General features: G+C 50.1%; 1 protein-coding gene across 4 annotated transcripts in view; it reads right to left on the reverse strand.

Moving 5' to 3' along the window:
* Window positions 1-32: 32 nt before the first annotated feature.
* Window positions 33-24,150, reverse strand: part of TMPRSS2 (transmembrane serine protease 2) — a 36,527-nt gene continuing 12,409 nt past the window's right edge. For 3 of the 4 annotated variants that reach the window (XM_081062582.1, XM_081062581.1, XM_081062583.1), the window contains exons 3-14: window positions 23,237-23,459; window positions 18,936-19,022; window positions 18,084-18,203; window positions 12,807-12,933; window positions 11,568-11,678; window positions 8,948-8,991; window positions 7,981-8,152; window positions 6,601-6,776; window positions 5,376-5,471; window positions 3,221-3,363; window positions 2,584-2,736; window positions 34-1,936 (exon numbers count right to left, since the gene is read on the reverse strand). In XM_081062582.1, coding sequence (XP_080918708.1) covers window positions 1,925-1,936; window positions 2,584-2,736; window positions 3,221-3,363; window positions 5,376-5,471; window positions 6,601-6,776; window positions 7,981-8,152; window positions 8,948-8,991; window positions 11,568-11,678; window positions 12,807-12,933; window positions 18,084-18,203; window positions 18,936-19,022; window positions 23,237-23,459 — 1,464 coding nt within the window. In that variant the 3' untranslated portion in view covers window positions 34-1,924. Of the gene's footprint in view, window positions 1,937-2,583; window positions 2,737-3,220; window positions 3,364-5,375; window positions 5,472-6,600; window positions 6,777-7,980; window positions 8,153-8,947; window positions 8,992-11,567; window positions 11,679-12,806; window positions 12,934-18,083; window positions 18,204-18,935; window positions 19,023-23,236; window positions 23,460-24,150 lie in introns of all 4 variants that reach the window. The other variant, XM_081062580.1, reaches the window with a different exon arrangement.

The raw sequence follows: 24,150 nt of genomic DNA on the forward strand, positions 1-24,150 counted from the left end.
CCGGCCCAGCTGCAAGAACCCACAGAATAATTAGCACAAACCATGTACTTTTATTAACATTCGTGGGTTCACTTTACTATTATTAATAGTACTGTGGCTCATTTTGTATTAAGCAAATTAACTTTTTCGAAAGGTTTAAATATAAAAATATCAGTTATTTCCCTAGTCTCAGCATTCTGGCTAGATCTCAGCCTCATCCTAAAACAAAACCATTCACAAGGTGAGTCCAAAATGAAAACTGTAACGGAAGATTGTCAACTATCCATGTGGATATATTTTTAGATATATACTCAATCATCATTTGTGAATTCGCTTACGTGGTACGATCTGTTCGTAACCCCCAAATCAATACTAGCAGCATTTCGATAACCATGGGAATGGCAGAAAATTTGAGTCCCCCTAACACTCTCAGATGAGGTGCAATAGGCCTCCAAAGACTCAGTGAATATTTGGAAAAAACGTATAATTTATTTGTACAATATTTCACAATTGAATTTTACACTTTTATAAAAGATACAAAACAAGACAAAGGGGGGGTGAGGCATCACATAAATAAAAAGAAGCACTAAGGAAGGAACATTCTCACCGTGACAGGCTTTTTAAAATCTGGCTTGGGGAGCAGGAACCTCAGTGCTGCGTTGTCTGGAAGGCCCCTGGGGACGCTGCTGTCACTGAGGCATGTGCAGTGGGGCACCCTGTGAGTGGGGCCGTCCGTCCTCCATTGCAAGGTTAGTCCCAGCAGTAGAATCATCATTTCACTCTCGGAAACCAGTATGCGTGAGGGGAGGCAGTGCTCAGAGCACAGCATTTCCATGTCCCCACTTGGCAATTCAAGTGTGGCCCTTCCCCCAGGGGAAACGTAAGGGCCACAGGGAGTCCACAATACACCTTTCTCTTCTTTGTCGCAAGCACAGGTGCTGTTCTTCAGCAAACTCATTGACAGAACATGAAATGAGGAGCCAGTCACTTTGTAAAAGCAGCTCAAGCTGGCCACCACTCATTCTTGGCAAGGACAGTGTTTTCAAGAACCAAGTGTGAGAAGTAGAGGTGTCACGGCCAAGATTTCATGAGCACTGAGGTAGTAACGTGTGGAAACTTTCCATGGAAACAGTGTATTTTTAATCACCCATCCCTGATTTCCCCGGGTGACCTCAATTTCCTGTGATTAGCGGGCCTGAAGAGGGTCAGCGTGGCACCCCACTCGGCCCTCCTGTGAGGACCACAGGGGAGTCCTCATCCCCAAGGAGGAGGTCGGGGGGGAAGGCGGACCCCCGGGCGGAGCCCCTGACACGCCGTGGCCACCTGCCCCAGCAATGCTCAGGGGTGAGCACGTCTGGCTCCGTCTACACTCTCACCCCCGCAAGAAGAAAAACGGTTTCTGATGCCCTTTCAAGTGACTATCAAGCCATCACCCATGAAGGGCTGGTCCCTTTATTTCCAGCCACCAGCCGGGGCTGCTAAGAAGGCACTAAGAAATGACCAGTGAAAATTCTTGTAGGGAGACAAGCCCTCGGGTGGCCCAGAGGGTGGCCCTTGCTGGTCCCACCGGCTTTCTCTCTTTCCATCTCAAGCTGTCCAGCAGCTAAGAGGGCACCAGCCCCCTGTGCATCCAAAACTGGCCCCCAGATAGGCTCAGAAGGAAGACCCCAATGAGTGGATGGAGCCCTCTGTCCTGCCTTGGCCTAGGCGCCCACACCCAGTCCGGCCGGTCACCCCTTTTGGACAAGAGGCCAGGGAGCACAGGCCCGGAGGAGCCCCTGTGGCCTGCACAGAACCGTGGAGAGTGCCAAAGACAGACAAGTTCACTATTTAATAAAAATGAGAGGACCTTTGAATCATTTCTAAAGATACATTATGCACAGGGAATTAAAAATCAGCCCCTTCATTTCCTTGTGGAACGACACCAAGCACAAGGCTGTGTGGATTAGCTGTTTGCCTGTTCAAAAAGGAAAAAGAAATGCTGTTATTTTCTCAAGACAAACGATAGAAAAATCATTTTTCCCCCTAGAATGACATGAGGCACTTATACGCCGAATAGGCAAGCTTAATAAGACAAAGGGATTTTCCCCCTACGGCATGAAGGTCGAGGAGTGCAGCTGGCAATGCTCGGCCTGGAGGGAGCCGGGAGTGTGGGGTGTGTGAAGCAAACCGCTTAGCACAGCTGGGACACAGGCCTTCCCTGGGAAAATCAAGCTTGACTTAGCCACCGACAGACAAGTGTTTAACCGTCCTGGATGTCTACCTGTGTCCTGCACCCAGCCTTTCACTCCAAGCTCTGGCCCCGTACGGCTTGTCCCTCACACGCTGGACAGAGTCCACCCCGTGGCTTGGCTCACCACCCTTGAGCTGTGTGGAACACCGACCCCTTCCAGGCCCACCCCAGCCCCCCAGCTTCTCTCCACCACGCAGCTCCCAACAGGACAGCTCAGTTGTCTATTTCCAGCACTCAGCCCTCTGCCAGATGCAGCATTTACATCCCGCCCATGGGTGTCCAGCAGTCTGCTTCCCGCAGTGGGGCCACACCTCAGAGACATCTGGGCTTTGACACGAGCGAGACTTCAATCAGAAAGATGGGAAAGTTACCCTCATTTGTCGATAAATCCAGTCTGTAAATACTGTCACGTTTCCGTACACTCCTGGTCTGTTAGCCTTGGCACAGCCGGACCCCCAGCTCGTGTCCCCAATCAACCACCAGACGCTGCTCTTCAAAGTGACCAGAGGACCACCACTGTCACCCTGAGGAACGCAGCAAAGAACGGAGAGCAGAATTTCAAACCACAGCCCACGCTCACACTGGTCTTGCCCAGAGGGTGGGGGGTTGGAAGTGGGAGTTACGAGTGGGTGTGCAGGTTTCACTCCTCCAAGGAGCTCACAGGAATATAATCCCCCAAAGAGACTATACCAGCGACTGATTTTAGTCTCCACCAGCTAAGAGTTACTAAATAAATTGGTGTCTGTATTTCAAAATACACAAAATACTTACTTCGATTCCACTGACACTCTGACAAAATGAAATCCTTTCGGAGGAGGCAGGGCATGTGAGTGGTGTTGGTAGTACAAAAACTTTCACACCGTGCCCGTTAGCTGCCATCACTTCCCACAGCTGCCCCAGAGCTGGCTCCGTGTCCCAGGGACATGGGACCCTGTCTCCCGTGGGGGGTTCTCCTCACCGACTCAGTGGGCCAGGCAAGGTCCAAAGGTTGAATACGGTTGCACTTACCTGGCAGGAATCAATGGTCCCCTGCAGATACCCTGCGCAGATCATGGCAGGTGTAATCAGGTTATTGTAGACATATTTGCTGTTACATTGCCAGGGCTCAATTAGGGGCACCATAACAGCGTTGAGCACCTCCGAAGTTTTCCCTGAGACAGACAACATCATCGAGTAATCAGTCTGATAGCAGCTCTCTCAGGAAGAGGGAATTCGTCCGGGAGAGGTCCCACTGCAGACACCAGACAGGTGTCCACGTCCCTCCTGCTCCCTGCCTCCTCCTCCCAAGCCCGGGGAGCCTGGCTCATCCTTCCAGCTGGCATTCTTCATGCATCTCTAGGATTTGATTTCAGGGGAAGACTTCCTGCCTCTGGAGCTAGGGGCCTCCACCTTGTTCTAGAATCGTCCTCTCTCATCACCCCACGACTCGGTTCGATAGGATCAACTTTCCTCGTCCGTTGCTCCCTCCTCGCTGGACCATCCCGGATGCACAAGGAGCTCTTTTGTGTCTCACCTTAAACCGACCTTTTCCCATCCCACACCACCCTCCATGCTCTGTCTCACTTCTCAGACTCCTATAAACACTTGGTGTCTCTACTTCTCGCCTCCCACCTTTCCCTTCCACGTGAATGTCTGCTGGGCACCACGGGGTGAGTTGCTGAAACAGAACCTCGCATGCACATCCCTCTGCCCCACAGCCTCACCACTAGCCCCTGGGTCAGGCAGTGGCACCCCCCCAGGGGGCTCTCACCACAAAGCTAGAGGCCGTCCTCCCATGACTTCTCACCCTCTGTCCCACTGACATTCAATCCCAGTTGCTTGATCTCTCCACTTACATGCCACCACCTGGATCCAAGCTGCCATCTTGTCACAGAGGACCCCTCACCACCCTGTTGTGTCTACTCTCGCCCCCTTTCCACGACTCCCCACACAGCCATCACACCCCATCACTCCCCTGCGTAACACTTCCTCAGGGCTCCCTATCTCACGAGGACTGGAAGCCAGTGTCATCACCAAGGCCTATGAGACCCCAGGCAATCTGTTTCCAGCCCACCCCTCCTCCCTGGCTCACCACACCCCAGTCTCCCCCTTCTTCTGTTCCTTAAACATTCTTGTCATTCAGATCTCGGCTCAAATGTCACCTCTTTCAAGAAGCTTTCCCTGACCACCTCCTGCCTTCATAGCACTCAGGCCCTGACTGTCACACCCTCTACTACTTGAAAGCACCTAATTCAGTTACTTTCCTGTTTGTCTGGCCACATCCTGCCCCAGGCATCCACACAAGAAGGTCAAGTTCCCAAGGGCAGAGATTTCTGTTTTATTTTGTGCATTGGTATGTTCGTCCCCACCGTAGTAGGTGCTACACCTACTATCTGTTGATTTTCCGTTTCATCTCGGCTGCTGTGAAGCCTTGCTCGCATCTGGGAGGCTCAACCACGGTAACTTCTTTTAGACGAGATGCCAGGATACCCAGCACCGCCACTGTCTCCCCAGATGCCCCCACATCACCCAGCCCTTGTACTCTGCACCCCGTTCTAAAGAATTTGAAACATTTTTCAAAGGATGTAAACACTACACGAAATGCTTCTTTATACCACTAAGCACTTCCAACACGCCACAAAAACGAAGTGGCCGGGATCCCTCCATTAGAAAAGTGTTAGCTGAGATGAAAACAAATTATAGCTTAAGGAAGCTGAGCAGGCCCGTGCTGGGTGTCCAGGTGCTTCTCCCTCCCTGTGGGACCAGCGCAGGAGGACAAAGGCTCTGGACAGCTGGCAGCCGGCCACCAGCGGCCAGGCAAGCCCATCCTCCCCAAGTCCATTATCTCTCAGCCATCAAAGGGCAGTGTCTTCCAGGGTGGCCCTTTAGCAACAATGGGACACAAACACAGGGCAATTTTATACCTCTCACACCGATATGGCCTTTATCCTTCAAAGAGCAGTTTCCACGCATTGCTCCATTTGATCTTAATGTGAACATGGTGCATTCAGTAGGGCAAGTAGGATATTTTCTATTTAGCAGATGGGGAAACTGAGGTACAAAGGCTGAGCGAATTGCCCTAAGTCATCCAATCATTTAGTAGTAGGACCACGCTTGAAACCCAGACTTCCCGCTGCAAATTCAGTGCTGTGTTCCACGGGACCTGCGTGCTCAAGAGCCTCACCTTTTTCGTAGGTGGCCCCCCACCCGGAAATCCAGCAGGACTGTGTGGGCTCCAGCATCAAGCCTGGGTTGGGCAGACACACGGGTTTCACTTTGTCTGTTTCAAGAAGAAAAAGCACCATGAACAAGCCAGGTCTCACTGAGGGCAATGGGTGATGGTCTCCACCTGGACCGATTTCCCATGTGTTCACTGCTGGGCCTGGTACCACCACCGTCTTGCACAAGGGAAATTCCAGTGCCAACAGGTCCTGGCACTCCTACTTTCCATCTTGGCCAGACCCCTCCGAAGTTTATAAGTTATGTGACTTATAAGTAGAATTACCTGCTAGCTCTGTTTCCAAAAATACACTTTTAACGTTTCTTCAATCTCAAGTCTTCAAGAAATAGAAGTTAAAAATACACAATGTCTCCAGGTGACAGAGGGCAGAAAAGACACACCTGTGGCAGTGGCCAAAAAGCTGATGGGTACGTCCCGCTTGCACCTGGGAGGCCGTATTAGAGGCACTTCCCATAGATGGGTTTTCTACGTCTACATTGCCTCTGAACTTGAACGCCAACACCTCAAGGTGAGAGATGGGGTTTTGCGTCTTGGGTATGCACATGGGGCTAGAGCATTCTGGACCCTTGGATCGACTAGAACGGGCTCCAAATAAGAAGCTAAGGGAGAGTCTATTTGTTTTTTACTGTCTTAAGTTGTTTTTTAAAGGATTTTATTTCCAGAATTTATGTGAAAAACTTAGACCAGTACTTCTCAATTGGAAGCGATTTTGCCCCCAGGGGATATCTAGCAATATCTAGAGACATCTTTCCTTGTCATATCTGGTAGGGGAGTTGGGGGGTTGGTTCCTGGCATCTGTGGGCAAGGCTGGGGGTGCTGCTAAACGCCCTACAGCACATGGGACAACCCCCACCACAGAGAATTACCCAGACCCAGGTGTCAGTGGTGCTGTGGTTGAAACCCTTTTCTAGCCTTTCACACGTTGATGAAATCATCATTCTCCACAGAAGCAAAATGTGGTGGTTACTGCTTCCCGCAACATACACAGGCACATTTTGGGGTGACCTGGCCTATGCTGAGCGCTCTTCTATGGGCCCTGCTGCACTCCACCCTAGTGCAACACAAATCCCTTCCGTTTATCACAGCACATTCTACTTCCAATCAACCTCTCCTTGAGATTTGGTCAAAATTGTTCACACACCTGCGCACCGCACACAAAGGTACATACCGTTAAAAGTCAGAGGGGTCTGCAACTTCATAAGAGCAATGTCGTTGTTCTTGCTCTTGGAATCATAATTTGGATGAGAAATCACTTTTTCTACCCGGTACCCACTTCCATAGAACATGAAAGATTGTCTCAAAATTCCTGCAAAGGCTGTCCAATACCGTGGATTATTCAGAGGTCTGGAAGACAAAGATGAACGGCGTTAGATCCACAAACAGGAAACACGCACGTGATGATCTTCAAAAGTGGGTGACACGACTCGCCAAAAGCCACAGAGTGAGACTGGTGAGGGGGTGTCAGGCTGCCCTCGGTCCCCACATCCCCACAGCCTTGCCCGCATACACACCTTCCTTCTTTCCAGCCCCTGCTTTGCCTCATGGGTCACCCCTGTGTCTGCACCGGCCCACAAACCCTCGCAATTCCAAGAACATTTTGTCTCGGGACTGAATGCCTGTCGGGTTTGAAAGCCCTCTTCTGGCAGCACTGGGTCTTACCCATCTTTATATGCTATGGCATTTCCTGGCGCACAGTGGGTGCTTAATAAATGCGTAGTGATGAATAGACTGCAGGTCTAATAGCCATGAAAGCATTACCTCTAAGTGGGGGTTCCCTTTAAGAGGAGCCCAAATCCAAGCGAGCCATCAGAGGCCAGTGGCAGGAAGGGAGGGAACAAGCTTGGGTACTAAACACGGCTTCCTTCAAACTGCACAACAGCCCTTGGGAGGAGCAGGCACACCTGTCTCAAGGTGCAGACACTGCAGTCAGACACCTTGGGGGAACCGCCCAAGGTCACACAGCTGAGCCAGGCCCAGCCACACTCTAAACCAGAAGAAGACCTCTGATGAGTGGTGTTTCCTCCAAAATAGATGTGTGACCAAAAAAGGAAAAAGGAGGGGACAGTATCTTCCACAAAAGCTGACGCTGTAAGTGCCGCCTCCCCTCACCCTTCTCAGCCTGTCTGGGTGAGCAATGCTGTGACCAAGGTCTGATTCACCGAGGCCACAGGGACCCTTCCGGCAGGGCAGCGTGAGGTCTCTGCGCATGTCTGAGTGCACTCCCTCCAGTGATGACCACCCAGGGGAGGTCAGAGCTCCTGAGAGGGCAGCAAGGGACAGTGACGCCCCGGTCCCACCCTGCATCCTGTGCCCAGAGCCCTCCGTGCAGTGGACACCCAGCGAATAATTGTGAGGGGAGGGACGTGGCCACATGCCTCATGTGCATTAGCTCACCTGACCCTCCTAGTGACTCCCCGAAGCAGGTGCCATTAGAACCCCCACTTACACCAGGAACCCAGAGCTTGAAGAGGTCAAAGACATCACTCGGGGTCACATGGCCACAGAGCCCCCTGCAAACCCAGGAGCCCTGGCCCCACCATAAACGTACTCCTCCACGCAGTGAGCTGCTGTCACGATCCACTCGGGGGTGATGATGGAACCTCCGCAGACGTGGACCCCCTGGACGTGCAGGCTCACCTGCCAGGGCCAGTCCCCCGGGGCCGCACTCGTCCCACCCACGATCCGGTTCTGGCGGCTCATCTTCGTGTTGACCCCGCATTCTGCAGGCGACAAGCACAACACGTCCGGCAAGCAGAATCTGGGCCACCCTGCCCCATCCCGACACCCACCACGCAGCGTGCGCCCAGACGGCTCCCATCCCAAAGGTGCAGCCGGGCTGGTGGACAACTGTTGCCACCTCTCATCCCCTTTGTCTGGGGTCTGACTTTTAGAGAACGTGTCCTGGTCTCCCTTTGGATGGAGGGAGGACAGGACGCTCCTCCAGCGCCCGAGGCCACCCCAGGAAGAGACCTTCTGCTGACACTGTGAGCTGGGCGTCCTGGATAACAAAGTCCCCGGGGTGTCCCTGAGTCTTAGAGGGACGGAATGCTCAGAGCCCAAGATTCCTAAACAAAGTGAAGGAGGGCTTCCCTGGTGTGCGCAGGTCTCATTCCCCACGAGGAGGCCGGTGGGTCAGGAGGCGGGGCGGGCACCAGGCCCTCTTGGTACCTAAAGAAGCTTGAGCAGAGCCCGGCTGGGAAGTTACTGCCAGGACCTCTGGGATGTGTCCAGCAGGAGTATCTGCTGGTCTCACCTCTTCAATGAGAAAAGCTGAGCTTCAGGACCAAGACCCCAGGGGCACAGGGACAGGGCCGTCCTGGAGAAGGGAGAGCAGGGATGGTGCTCGTTCTTCTGAGCAAAGGCTTGGAAGCTACAAGCAATCCAGACACAGAATGGGGGCCCCCCAGCCTCCAACACCACCTGGGGGGGGGCACACGTTTCCGAAGACAGGGCATACGTGTCTGAAGGCATAGAACGGCTCCTACTTAGAAGCAAAGAGGAAAACCAAGACTCACCTATACAGCGTAACGACACCACTGTTTTTGAAGAACAGACATCACTACAAAAGAAGGGAAATTGTGGTCACAATAAATGAGGAGACACTTGACTCTCAAAATACTTAGAAATGAGTATTTTCTTGCAATGTCCTCACTCCCCTGCCTCCTCAGACATGATTGAAGACTCGAATAAGGAAAGTAAATGTACATAGGAGACAGTGGAGAAGAGCAGACACTGTGTACAGGGTTCAAACCCCAGCTGTGTGGCCAGAGGTAAGTTACTTAAATGCGCTATGCCTCAGTTTCACCATCTGCAGAATGGGCTAATAATAGCACCAACCCGTAGGTGGTTGTGAGGGTCAGCTCGCAGTAATGTGAGCCATTATTTTATTCTTGGAATTGAAAATCATCCTCCCATGTTGTAAGGAAGCCATTTGTGGATTTTGGTTTCCTGTGACTGCTTTACATTTCTTGCACAGAAAACAGAACAATCAAGTACTTGCCCAGGAGCAAAAGAAAAGTTTCTCATTTGGGACGTAAACATTCCAGGTAATAGAAGAAAAGAAATAACTGAGCATTCTGCCGGCTAGTGAATTTTCCTCCTTGTGTACTGAGGGGAGAAGCTGCCCTGACATCCAGGTGTTCACAACTGGCTGCGTTCCACTGCACACCCACAATTTCACGGGGCACCAACATCGGGCCCGACCACTGCTGGGTGATGCGACAGGACACAGAGAAGCCCACTGCACAGTGCTGTCTGGACAGACACGCCGTGAACTGCTCCAAACACAGCAACCGTCAGCCCCCTCCCTCTGCAGTGACACGAGTGACTGCCGCTGCTTTGCCAGCCCCAGAGGTAGCCTGGCTTCATGCCACCCACCTTCTCGGAAAAAACATTCAGATACCGATCCAGGAGTCACCCTCGCTTCCTGACAGTATCCAATCCACAGCAAAGCCCTGCTTCTTGGAACCTTCCCCAAAATGACCCATTACAAGCCCAAATCCTAAAGAGGTCCTTTACGACACCTTCCTACTGAGCTGCCTCACGGTTCCAAAGACTGAAGGTGTGTCCTGGTGGTCTTTGGCTGAGGGCACTGGCCATGCCACGAGGAGATACCTGCCCATTAGGAAATGTTTTCTAAGAATCGTAATGTCCATTCTCCTGGACACGAAAACGCCAGCATCTGGGCACACAGTGGCCACCCACCAGCCTCCCTGGGAGCAGAGAAACTCGGATGCCTTTGGAAAGCAAGAGGAAAGATGTCCTCCCACCCTGCCACGTATACAGGACACCATGTGCCAGCAATGACCTCTTCTTTCCTCCACACGTGGCACCCACCTTGTGACATGCCAAGGCTCTCACCGAGAGTTGGCAGCCTCCCGTCCCCTGCTCAGCCCTGAATCCGTGGAAGACAAAGAAACACTCAGCCTTTACAGAGCCCAGGCAGCTGTGTTTAGCTTCTCCAGTGAGCAAACCACAACCTCACTGTTTTGATGGGTCCACCTGGCCATGCACAGCTGTCCTGCTGGGCTCACCCTGTCACATTCCCCCTAAGACAGACAGGCTCCGCGGAAGTCAGTCCCCCGGACACCTCAGCCACAGGCCACCAGGAATGCAAACGAGCTTTCAACCTCCCACTCACAGGAAAGGAGGGGCTGCGTGATGAGTTCGTCCTCCCCTAAAACAGCACCTGGCAGGCGGGGAGGTGATGGCCTGGCTAGCCACCTGGGGCAGAGTGACAGAGACCTGGGAACTGAGGACGTCTCATGTGAAGGACACTGTCTCTTAAATCAAAGAACATTCAGATAATTATATTTATTAGCTGAATATTATATTTATTATATTAATTATATTTAGTATCTGATATTATCTGAATCTTCATTATTCAGATAATAATGATCCTAGGAAGACTGAAACATTTTAAACATAGGCAAAACAAAATGAGCAGTTGAAGCCCGCTCCTCTCCCTCACCCACCTAACCAGCTAAGCCATCAGTCATGCGACCTGTCCTTTGGCTTTATTTCCATCCACAGGACACACCGTGACCCACCCAGGACCACAAGGCAGCTTGGAGGAGGTACAGGAAATGTTGGCTGAACTGAACTAGCCTCTCCTTCCCCAGCCCTCGCTGAGCGTCATCGGTCACTAGGGTTGGGGCTGGGGACCAACCATCACTGCAGTTTGGGACTGAGGAGGTTCCTGGGGAGGGGACTTCTAGTGCGGAAATCGGCAAAGTCCTGGGCAAGCAGGATGACTTGGTCACCCGCTGGGACCCCGAGGTGCTCGGTTGCATTCCTAGAGACACTCCCTGACACTCAGTAGGGACATCTCTAATGTCGAGAGTGTGAAGAAAATCAACAATGTGAATTCTGTTTTGCAGTGTCATCCAACACCATGGAGCGCAGGGGGCACAAGTGAAATGGCACCTACATGCCACCTACACCGCTTTCCCAGAATGAACCCCGAGCTGCTCAGGGTGATCGGTCCTGCTTGGAGTCCCATCTCCTCGTGATGAGAGACTCACCACACCCGGCACCGCAGCTCAGGGAAATCAGACTCAGAACACTCATCCCCCATGAGGCCCCAGACCTTCTCAGTATAACATTATTCCCAAGGAGAAAAGAAATCACAACTACCTGTGGTAGAGTTTTTTATAGAGATCGGTGTTGCCAGCACTTATGTTCAGCTTCATAAAGCTCGTGGCCCCGCTGTCATCCACTATTCCTTGGCTAGAATAAAAACTATTCCTACAAAAGGCAGAAAATTGTATTCACAATGATGGTTCAGTGGTAGGCAATCACAAATCCCATGCTATCACAATACGGTTTTTGTATGCTGTTCAGATTAAGAGAAACGCCTTAGCATTTTGGAAAATGAAATCCCTAATTCTAATCCAACGACTGTTACAATGTCTTTCAATCCGATAACCCTAAAGTGTCAGGTAAAAGTCCTCTGTTGGTTGTGCCTCTAATCTAGTTTGGGTTAGGATAAAGACATGATGAGAACAAAGATGTGTGAGTACATATGATCTGACAAAATGTACAGAAGTTAAAATGCCCCCGGTTATAAATACAGGTCCTAAACCGAGGTGGGGGCTTCACTGTGTCATTCGACCCTGCAGTGTGGGGGTGGCATTTTCAAGTATTGCACTGGCTGAGATGCCAACTTTCTTATCAAGAGGTCATTCACTTTGAGAACTGGCATGTAGAGAATACCCTAGAATTGCGTGGAAGTCACACTGGGACGCCCCCACGGAAGAGAAGGTGGTAATAAAATCACACAGCCTTTCCCCGTGAGGCCAAAGGGCAGCCTAGATCTCCCCAGGGGGGCTTCAGTGAGCCCTGGCTGGGCCTCTGGGGGGAACTCCCTCCCCCTCTCCGACCTCCCCCATGGCTGTGCACAGAAATGAATGCTCCTACGTCTGTCTGATGAGCAGTTCTCTCCTGTTCCACAGCCTGCAGTGCCTCCATGCGCATGCAGTGAAGGTCGCATGTGTGCCATGAAGGTCATGCGGTATCTGTTCCTGCTCACCGCCCCCATCCAGCCCTCCCACTCACCACCCCACCCCCACCCACAGAGGCCCTCAGTCAGCATCCTGGCCCCTGCTGACCACAACACTGGATGGTCCTGAGTGACCAGGAGTGGGTGGAAGTCAAGGCAGGCTGCGTGGCAGGAGCGACACTCACTAGACTCAGGAAGAAAGCAGGGGTGGATGTGATGGGCACAAGTCCCACATCAGCTTTGGGAAGGAGACAACTTTTGGGGGGTGGGGGTGCAGGGGGCCAGTGAGAAGCACTGCTCTTAAGTTCCCGCTGCCTGTCACGGTCATCCTGGCCCCGCAGCCCCTTCCCGAGGCCACGGGGCCCCACGCTCACCTGTAGCCCATGTCCTGGCACGCTGCCCTCCCGTAGTTCTCGCTCCAGTCGTCCTGGCATACCGGGTGCCACGACTTCCTCTGGGACGAGTACACCTGAAGGATGAAGTTTGGTCCATAGAGGCGAACTGCACAAAGGAAGACGTTCCATGAGTTTCAGACAACTATTCCCACGGCCACATGAGCCCCACTCTGCGCCCGACACAAAGGCTCGGAGGTGGCAGTGCTGGGTTCACTCTCTCCAGACGCCGACCACACATGAGGGAGGCCAGCAATCTAGTCACCCTGCTAAAAAGTGCTCTTTCCCCAAAAGAACGGAAAACAGACACGACTTGTTCACAGATCTCCCGGCAGCCTTGGTCACAGCAGCCACAAGGTGGAAGCAACGTAGGTGCCCATCAACTGTGGACACACAATACGTGGTCCATCCACACAGTGGACTATTCTTCGGCCATGACAGGGATGAAGGGACACACGCTACAGCGTGAGGGAACTTGAAGACAGTGTGCTGAGTGACAGAAGCCAGTCACAAATGCTACATGCTGTCTGATGCCATTTCTATGATGTCTGGGGTAGGAAATCCACAAAGACCAAAAGTGGGCTGCTTAGGACTTGGGGGAGGCATGGCAGGGGGGACAGGGAGTGGTAGTTCAAGATTTCCTACTGAAGTGATGAAAATATCCTAGACTGGACGGTCGTGATAGCTGTGAATATATGAAAACCACTGAACTCTATACTTGAAAAGGATGAATTTTAAGGTATGTGAATTATACATAGCTCAATAAGACTATTTTTAAGAAATAAATGAGTAAGATTAAAGGTTTTTGAAAAATGCTCTTTCAACAATTGCTCTAAACAGCAAGTCAACTCTCTCTCTCGCTCTCTCCTTCCCCCCCCCCTCTCTCTTTCTCCCCTGGACTCTTCCAAAACCCCTGGACTCTGGCAGAACGCCCAAGGACGTGCCAAACACCTGGTGTAAGGCTCGGCCTCTAAATTCACTGTTCAGCCGAAACAACCATAGCTCTTTTGTTTAAAAAGATAAAACGTTATGAAGACAGTATAAGCCCCCTCCCCATTCCATTCCCTCATCTTTCTCCCTAGAGGTTACCACAACCTCGAATTCTGAGAACATTTCCTTGTAGAGGAGAACACAAGTGGGTATTCAGAGTGGAATTCTACTTGGAGTAACCAGAGGCTCATGTAAAACCTGGCTCTGTTGTTTGCGGGGAACTGTTTGGGCTCAGGGTGTAAAATGAGGACCGGGTTTTTCTCAGGCCTCATTGTCGCCTCCGTCTGCAGCCCGACTCACCGGACAGCGTGACTGACATTCCTCCATGAAATACCAGCCTTGGTCTGATTATTTCCCAATGCTTCTGTGACGACTGACCCGACATGCCATCTGTGTGCTAGCCAAGTGTGATGCGAGTGGATAAACAAACCTACCGCAGCCAGACAACGGACTATTATTCAGCTAAAAGGAAGTGAGCTCTCAAGCCAGGAAGAGACATGGGAGAAACTTCAAATGCATCTCACTAAGTGAACGAAACCGATCTGTAAAGGCTACGTAATGTATGATTCCAAATATATGACATTCTGGAAAACGCAAAATCATGGTTAAGTAAAAAGATGAGTCGTTGCCCGGGTCTGGGGTGAGCTGGCGGAGCACAGAGGATTTGTAGGGCAGTGAAACAACTCTGTGTGATAGTACTGAAAGCACGTAGGCCTGTCTCTGTACAGGTGCCCAAACCTACTGTCCGAAAGTAAATACATTATGCATTGTCTACAGCACCAAGCGTGAACCCTACTGTGAACTAAGGACTTGAGTTAATAATAACGTATCAACGTTGGCTCATTGATTGTAATGCAGGTACCACACTAATGCAAGATGTTAAAAACAGGGGCGACTGTGGGGGGAGGGGAACTCTACCATCTACCCTAAAGAACAGAGCCTACTAAAATTTTTAAAGTAACCCGAATTACATATACTTCGAAAATTAAAAATAAAACTGGCACTGTGATAGAAAGTAAGGGAGACATTTCATTCTTGATCTGTGGATAGTTTGGGGATTTTTTTCCCTTGCAACTCTCTGCATTCACACGCTAACTAGGAAAAGAGGACAGGTGATTGCCAGCACTGCAGCAGGTCTCCAGCAGCCTTTTCTTTAAGCATTAGGAATGTTTTAGCTTTCCTGGGGTTTAATTGACAAACAAAAACTGTATATATTCAAGGTGCACGACTAGGTGTTTTGATGCCCCTATGCAGTGTGAAATGTTCACCATAGTCAATTAAAATATCCATCACCTCACATGGTTACCACCCTCCTTCCCTCCCTCCCTCCCTCCCTCAATCCCTTTCTCCTTTCTTCCCTTCCTTCCTTCCATCATTCCATCCTTCCTTCTTTCCTTCTTTCCTTTTTGTGGTGAGAACACTTAGATCTGCCCTGTTAGCAAATTTCAAGTGTCCAAAACAGTATGTGAACTGTGTCACCTCAAGTGGCTCTTCCTTTTCTCCCTGACACTTGAAATCTCACAGAGCGTAGCAATAGACGAAGAAAGTGAATTAATGTTAAGAATATATACATATGCATTTGCCCTTGGAAAGAAAGCTCTGCACACTTTCTTGAACAGTTTCCACGGCCGGCGGTGTTCTTTAGTGTTAGGAGATGTGCATTTACGAGGAGCACAGATTAAAAGCACATCCCATGGGTGTTCTCTCCAATACAGGTCACCCACAATGTCATATCCGTCTGCTTTGTTTTATGTAAACAGTCAATGTGGAAATGAGATAATCGCACGTGGAGGAGGACCGAGTGCTTTCCAAACTCTCACACCCTTCAACATGGCAGTTTACTTCTGGGAATATGTCCTACAACATGCTCTTGTGTTTGACACATGCATGTCTCAGCAAAAGGGCGCCAGGGAAGACACTGGTACCAAGGGCCCGTCCAAGCACCGGAGCACTGGACAGCAGAGGGAGAGGGGGAAACATAGTTTCCAGGATGTGTCACCCAATGCTGGACCATCACTTGGGTGGTAACCATTGGGAAATGGGGGGATTAAGCATGCAAACAATATTTGTTTTTTTATGCAAACACTCTGGAAGGAGAAGCAAAAAACTCTTTTAGTTGCCCCTAAAAAAAAAAAAAAAGTGATGGGCTGGTGAACAGGAGTGTGTGTGAGCGTGTGTATGAGTGCATGTGTGTGTGCATACCTGGTGTGTATATGAGTGTGTGAGTTAGGAACACAACCCAGCTCTTTCCTCCTCCTGCTGTCTTTGTTTCCTGTGTGTCTCCTTTACTGCTGTCACAAAACACTTCACTTCTGACACGTCTGGTCACCAAAAGTGCGTGGGACTTTTGCCCACGCCAAGCAGGTCTCCTTACCAGCCGGGTGTTCTACCCTTTATTCTGAGGCCGCCTACCTGGAGACAGCGTCAGGTCCCACAGGATAAAGGCTCAGCCCCACGAGATTGCCCCCTTCAGAAACCAGCTACAGTCCAGGTTGTCTGTCACCCGTGCTTCTGACCAAATGGGGGTTCTCATGACCCCCTCCTCAGGTCGGTTAATTTGGTAAAGGGCATCACAGAGTCAGGAAAACACGCTTCCGTTATGGGCTTATTAGAAAAGGATAAGACAAAGGACCCTGATGAACACGCAGATGGAGAGATGTGTAGGGTGGGGCCCATGGAAGTGCCACCTCCCAGGTCCCCGCGTGCTCACCCGCCCGGAAGCTCCCCGATCCTTACGCCTTTGGGGTTCATGGAGGTTCCTCACGTAGGCAGGTTCGATCATCAACGCCAAGGTGAACCCTCCTCTCTCCTGGGTGGGACTAAAAGTTCCCAGCCTCTGACCATAGCTTGTCCTTTCTGGTGACCAGCCCTCATCCAGGAGCCATCCTGGTGCCCTCCCAGAGTCACCTCAGCAGAACAGACACTCCTCACCCAGGGAATGACCAGGGTTTCAGGAGCCCTGTGCCAGGAACTGGGGTCAAAGACCAAACATTAGAAAGAACCAAAGATGTTCCTAGTAATCTTATCACTTAGGAAACGATAAGGTTTCAGGAGCTTTGTGCCAGGAGCTGGGGGCAGAGACCAATATGTGCTTTCTATTATGTCACAGCGTGTGAGTGTGTATGAGTGTGTGTGAGTGTGTGTGAGTGTGTGTGGGCAGAGTGGGGGAGGTGCATACCCTCTGTTACTTCCTGAATTCTGATCTATTCGCACATATTAACTCTTCGAGTGTTTAAATAAATACAACTTAAATATGAAGACAAGAGAAAGTGCCTCCAGGTCACATATGAGACCGTCCTGCTGGAGTTGATTCGCGCGTGCACGTGTGGGAAAACATCAAAAGCCATTCCTAATACCATAACCACACTCTGCTCAACCTCAAAAACTCCCTACTTTAGTTCAGAAAACGGGACAAATATGTTATCACTGAAACAAAAGCAAAGCACTCCATTGAAAGTTTAAGGAGCAAGTGAGTCACTTGCAAGTACAAACAGTCCCCAGCCAGGAAGCATGTAACGCTGTTGCAGGGGCTCCTGGCACCGAGACCAAGGTGTCACCCTGCAGACACAGTCGACCAGGCAGAGCAACCATGCAGGCCGAGCACAGGGCCCAGGCTGCCTCTCGGAGGAATCCACGAGCCAGGACCGACAGTACAACCCACACAGGGACGGCAACCTGCAAACAGGGACGTGCAGGAAAAGAAACCTCGCCAAGATGGTCTCAGGAGAAGAAAAATGACCATGAAGCAGACACTGACTTTCTTTGGCATTAACTGTGTGAAACATTATGGGCTCACAGGACTCTGGGTGTGTGCACTTACACAATAGAAAGTTCGTGAACTTAATTGTCCATCCTCGTATATGTGGACATTAGCACGACTCCCAGATTCAAACGTCATTTTCCCCATTACAGCCTGTGACACAGCACGCTCTCCCCTTTACACTGAAAACTCTGCTCGTTTTCACTGCCATGCGGTGACACCCTGTAGTAGTAAGGAGTGTGCAGGTCCCAGGAACCCTGGCCTTGTTGTGTGACTCCCACTGGCTGTGTGACGTGGGGCCAGAAGCACACCCTCTCTGAGCCTGTCTTCTCACCTGCCAATCGGTGTTAACCCAAAGCTCCAGGTCGGGACGGATGACATAATGAATGCATCAACATGGGGGACACAGGCCTGCACCGACATGCCCTGTACACGGCGGACCCCAGGCGCCCAGGCCCCCTGGGCAGGAGGTGCCTTCCCACGGCCAAGCGCACAGTCCCCTGACTCACCGCACCGGTTCTCGTCCTCCCCGCTGGGGCAGTGCAGGATCCCGTCACACCAGTGAGAGGCACTAACACAGGTCCCCGAGGAGCCACACTCGATCCCGGACACCGAGCACTTGTTTTCCACTTGCAGAGACAGGAGGGAGATGCCAGTCAGGCTCAGGAACCAAGGGAGCCCAGGGAGCCACCCCCCAGAATTCCGTTGTCTGCCCCCCATGACAGAGGGAAAAACCTTCTCCCCTTAACCTGAAAAGGAGGGGAGGTGTCCTTGCTCCTCACACAGGGCCGGGGGCTTATCCCAGGGCCAGGGGGAAGCACTTCCCGCCTTGCCTTTGGCCAGCGCTCCACTTTCTCTCTGCCCCCAGGTGACTCCTGTGAGCCGGCACTGCCCCAGGCTGATGGAAGAGGCTGGGCTGATGGAAGAGGCTGGGCTGCGTTCAGGAGGTCGTGGGGGGAGGGCACAGCCAGCCTGAAGCAGCCATTGCTGGACACTGTGATACAGGGGTCCAGGTGTGGCCCCCAGGTGGGGAACCTGTGCTCACGAGTGCCAGGTGGCACCTAGGGCCCCAAACCACTGGGTAAACTCAAATGCTTCTCCCAGCATGTATCAATACCACACATGTGACGCGGGACTGTGATGACTCATAGATTAGCATGAAGCCCGCAACCCACATGAGATCGCCTGCTTCCAAGAATGGTTATTCATGCATCACCACAACTCAAGAGAAGCAGAGAAGACAGCTCGTCTTGTAAGACAGAAACTTCAGCAAGGGCTGTGGGCTCCTGTAAGCTCGGGCCCCTGGCAGCCCACCTCTTGTAAGGCCCCCTCCTGCTTGAAGGTGGCCACTCTGCACTTACTGAACTTCCAGAGCAAGACGGCGGCCACCACTGCTCCCACGAGGACGGCCCCCAGGGAGAAGGTGATACACAGCACTTTCTTAGTCTCTGAGAAAAAGAAACGAGTTTACAAGTTAGTTGCCAAGTTTTCTTTGAAGTCAGGCTCTTAGATTCAATCCACTAGTTTATAATATAGCCTATCAAGAAATAATAATTTCTTATGCACTTAAATGTGTGACTTTGAATGTGAAGAACGTGTCCTGGAGGAGCCTTGATTGTTCCAGAGCTCTAAACTTTATGCTTCTGGGAGAACCAAAGCAGGAAGCCATGATACGAGGCACGTACACTAAAGTTAAGCTCTCAAAAAAAAAAAAAAAAAAAAAAAAAAAGTATGGTCTTAAAATAGAAAAAATGAATGGTTATGTAAAAAATTGGCTGAAAGAGGAAAAATGCCTTGTTTCAGTAATTACACGCATAAGCAAAACAATAAGTCCCCCCTAACTATTACCTCCCCATCAGTGGCACTCAAGGCAAAAGCATAAATTGTCCCACCCAAGGCTATCAGTGAGTGGACACTACAGACCCACACTGTCCCTTTCCAGCCACTAGCCACATGTGGCTATTTGTACTTCAATTAATTGTGGCTAAATGGTGTTACATAGTTATGCAAATTCAAGTGCTCAGTGGTCAGTGGCTGCCACACTGGACCATGCACATGCAGAAAGAACATTCCTGCTGCTCAGGAAGGTTCTGACAGTGGCCCTTTGGTCTGAGGGCAGGAACATTTCAGATAAGAAAAAAGGTATTTGGGAAAGGTCACCAATGTTCTCTAATCGAAACAAACCGACATGCCACTGTAGGTCGGAGCGTAAGCCAAAAGTTGTATCCAGGTCCAGTTGTGTCCAGGATGGTGCCAGAAACCCCACCCTCAGCAACTGATCCATGGAGGGCAGCCCCAGCCCCAGGTGCTTCTGGGAGCTTCCTTCACCTTGGAAGGAAGGTGAAGAGGTGGAGGAGACACAGGGGAGTGGGCATTTAAACGGACCTGCCATCCCCCTTAATTTAAAAAGGGGACACCCAGGCTGGACAGGAAGAGCGTGGGGAGGCCTGCTGAACCTACACAGGCACATTTGTGCTTTGGGAAGTCAGCCGGAGAGAGAAATTCAGCCCTGGAGTCGGTGGACCAGAACTGACCCCTCTGCTCAAAGCCACGCCTCACATTTCGTTCTCACATTCTGCTAATTCCACAGTCTGTTCTCCAACCCCAACAGCTTTAGGAGCCACCTGGAGAGCCTGATAACCAGTTTCCTGGCCCCATCAGCAGAGATTCTGATTCAGGTGGGGCAGAGGGAGGATGAATTTGCAGTTCTAACAGGTTCCCAGGTGAGGCCAAAGCCAAGGTCTGAGGAATGCCAAGTGGCGCCCAGCCACATTATCAGAACTTGCCAAGAGCGATTATTTCTGAGGTAGGCAGGGTGGAGTCTCAGGGGCAGCTCTCCCAGGAGAAATTCCAAATGGCCAATCTGACCCATTGGCCAAGGATAATCTCTTCATTGGGGCAACTTTTCTGTATGTCATTTTATCTAAGATAAAAGAACGTGACAGGACAGTTAGGGAATATTAAATTAGGTGCTGTTACCTGACGTTCAGTGGCAATGTGCACTGCCCTGGGCAGTAGGGACCCCTGGTTTTACCTTTGGTGGACAAGCATTTAGACTTGCTGGTTTGAACCTGCATCTGTTGTTGAGTTTAATTATAACTTACTATCCATTTTCCTTCATCATTATCAATTTAGTCTACTGTTGATTCAGCCCTACCGTTTCTAGTGTCAATTATTTGCGTCCTAGGCTTGATGCCCTTCAATTCTCCAAAACCCAGCTGTGATTCAATGCGAAACAACTATGACTTGCTAAAGCAAAACAGATACATTAAATCCAAAAATGTCCCTTGTACTCCTGGTGGGAAAGCTTCTGATTTGTGCTAGTTAAGTAACTTGCAAAATACTGTCAAGGTTCTGACAAAGCTACATGCCGCATGATTCCAACGGTATGATATCCTGGAAAAGCCAAAACTATGGAGCCAGAGAATAGGAAGATCAGTGGTTGCCAGGGGTTGGGAGGAGGGAGGAAGGGAGAGATGACCAGGTGGAGCACAGAGGACTTTTAGGGAATGAAACTATTCTGTATGATACTGTAATGATGGACACCTGTCACTATACATTTGTCCAAACCCATAAAAGATACAATAAAGAGTCTAATCCTAATTGAAAACTAGGGACTTCAGTTAATATGGGCTCATATGAATCAATATGGGCTCATCATTGTAACAGATAGAGACACCACACTAAGGTAAGATGACGGGAAATTTGGGGGATGAGGGAAGGTGGTATACAGGTACTCTCTACATTCAACTTTTCCGTATGCCTAAAACTACTCTAAGAATAATAGTGTATTATTTTTAAAAAATACTTCCAAGGCCAAACATCATATTTATATTTGTTTCTATGTTATAAGCCAATAAAATGTTCTAAGAATAATACCACGGTAAGTTCAGTGATCTATTTTTGGGTTTAAAGGGCAGTTTTATAATGAAAAATCCTATGTGTAGGCTCATGCCCTTCTAAGAATAACTGACAAGGGATTTATATATCCCTGTCCAACTGCCTGTCTTTACCAGTGTCTCCCTTGGAAAAGTGGAAACGTGGGAGTCAGGAAAGCGGGCTCTTTCTGTCAGCCAGGGTCGGATGGTCACTTGTATGAGTGCCATCCATTGAATGTGCTGACCTCAAGAGGGGACCCCGAGCTTCTGACCACTGTCCTCTTTGTTTAGGAGGCAGGTACCACTGCCAGGGTTCCTTAACCCTCTTTGCCTGGCGTCCTTCCTGCCACCATGACAGACTAAGAGTGGGATTCTCAGCCTCGGCACTGCTGACATCTTGGCTGCTCATTCTTGGCTGTGGGGGTGTCCTGCGCACTGTAGGATTTTTAGCAGCATCCCTGGCACCTACCCAGGGGATGCCAGTAGCAACCCCCCCCCCAGTTATAAACAACCAAAACTGTTTCCAGACAAATATCCCTGGGGGTCAAAATCGACCCCCCATTGAGAACCACTGGTCTTGACTTATCCAACCAACTACCAGAAAGACATCAGCGCAATTTTCTTGAGCAGAGAGAAACTAATAGAGGGAAAGAGAGAGCCAGGAAAGGAGACAGGGTGATGAAGGAGGAACCGCGATGGAATAGAAAACGCGGGAATAAAAGAGGGTAAAGGTTGAGAGACAGAAGGAGCAGGCTGGAAAAGCTGTGTGTGAATGATGAGGGGAGCAGACGCAAGTGTTGGGACAAAAATGCAGGACTGGCTGTGCTCGTTAGGACCTGGGGATGTCTGGGGAGGGACACAGAAAGGGGGCTTCAAATAGTACGGGTATTATTTCGATTATGTATGATGTGGTGATGGGTACATGGAAATGCATTGTTACTCATCTTCAACTGCACAAGTATGTGTATATCCCAAAATAAGACCGAAAACATTATCAATGAAAATGTTAATTGGTATAGCCACTGTACTAGTTTTGTAATTGGACTAGTACCACCTGTACTAGTCCACTGCCATGCTAGTTCTGTCTGGGCAATTCCTAACACTTAAACTAGCCTGCATCAAAACTCAGAGGGTGGAAAAAGAAGGGGTCTGGAAAGAAAGAAGACAGAGTGAGATGCAAACAGGGGAGATGAATGAGAGGGTATAAGAAAGATATGGAATAAAGTGATAAGCGAAGGGCACACATCCTCCACCTCTCAGCCCTTCTCTACATTCAGCCACAAGATCGTTAAAGCCAAGAGAAAGTCACAGAAACTTCTGGGCCACAACCACACCAGCCGCTTCATTCACTGAACACAAAATCCTTATGGAGTACCTGCAACCCGACTTGTTGTACCCAGGGAAGTGCCACAAAGAAAGGTCCGTTTATTCCTGCATCGGGACTTTACCAATTCATTCAAGATAAACCACGCAGGCAAGAAACAGTACAGAGACGCCCATCTTGAAAGACCATCCTGGGTGGTACACGCAAAGCTGGGACAGGAGAGTTAAGGGAACGAGAAGACCTTTGCAGCCCAGGGATTCTCACAAATCTCTGAGTGGGAGAAGACACTCAGCGGCTGACAGTTTTGACACAGCAGAGGGAGCGGGAAAAGGCACATAAGACAGACCAGCCCCCGCCGCCCAGCATGGCTGGCCACAGCTGGTGGGAACAGAGCCCCGTAGAGAAGGCAGACCCCAAACTCAGGTTCCATTGTAGGAAATAAACACAAAAAGTGTCCTACTTGAGGTACACAGTGTCCCCGACGGGGATTTGGGCTGCGTGTGGATGGCAGGTGTCGAAGTGTGCGTCATAACCCTCGGGTTGTACTGGGGCACCACGGGCGTGTAGTACCGGGCCGGATACACCGAGTAGGCACTGGGGGCCACAGCAGGCCGCGGGGGATAGAGGCTCTCGGGCTGGTATCCATGGTTTTCATAGTAAGGTCCAATACCTGGTGGTGGTCCCTAAACAATTAAAAAGACAATGAATACTACGAAACCACAGTGACCCTGAAGGTTAAATGTAGACCCCACTGCACTCAGACAAGGCATTAGAAGCGTGCTGCAGACCCTTTTAAGGTGCTTATAATCATGCCAAATGCTGGACTTATCAAGAATAAAAACTAACCAGAATTTTCAATTCACTGTCAAGAGAGTTTTCTTTTGTTTTTGTGCTAGTCATTTTTTTTTTTTATTCAGATATAACCAACACGTAACATCATACTAGCTTCCGGCGTACAACATAGTAATTCAATATGTTTATAAAAATAATGGAATGATCACCACGATAAGTCTAACTTCTATCACCACACATATTTATAAAGAATTTTGTCTTACGATGAGAACTTTTAAGATCGACTGTCTTAGCAGCTTTCAAAGATGCAATCCAGTCTTGGTAACGACAGTCCATCATGCTGTAACTACTGTGTTTCTCCAAAACTAACACCTAACCGGAAAATAAGCCCTAGCATGAGTTTTCAGGATGACATCCCCTGAACATAAGCCCTATTGCGTTTTTTGGAGCAAAAATTAATATAAGACCCGGTTTTATTTTCAGGGAAACACGGTACATCCTCAGGACCTAAGTATCTTATAACTGGGAATTTGTACCTTTTTGACTCACCCTGAACCTATGTCACCATTCAGTTTTTTCTTT

This window comes from Rhinolophus hipposideros (genome assembly GCF_964194185.1).
Source record: "Rhinolophus hipposideros genome assembly, chromosome: 2".
Classification (NCBI taxonomy): domain Eukaryota; kingdom Metazoa; phylum Chordata; class Mammalia; order Chiroptera; family Rhinolophidae; genus Rhinolophus; species Rhinolophus hipposideros.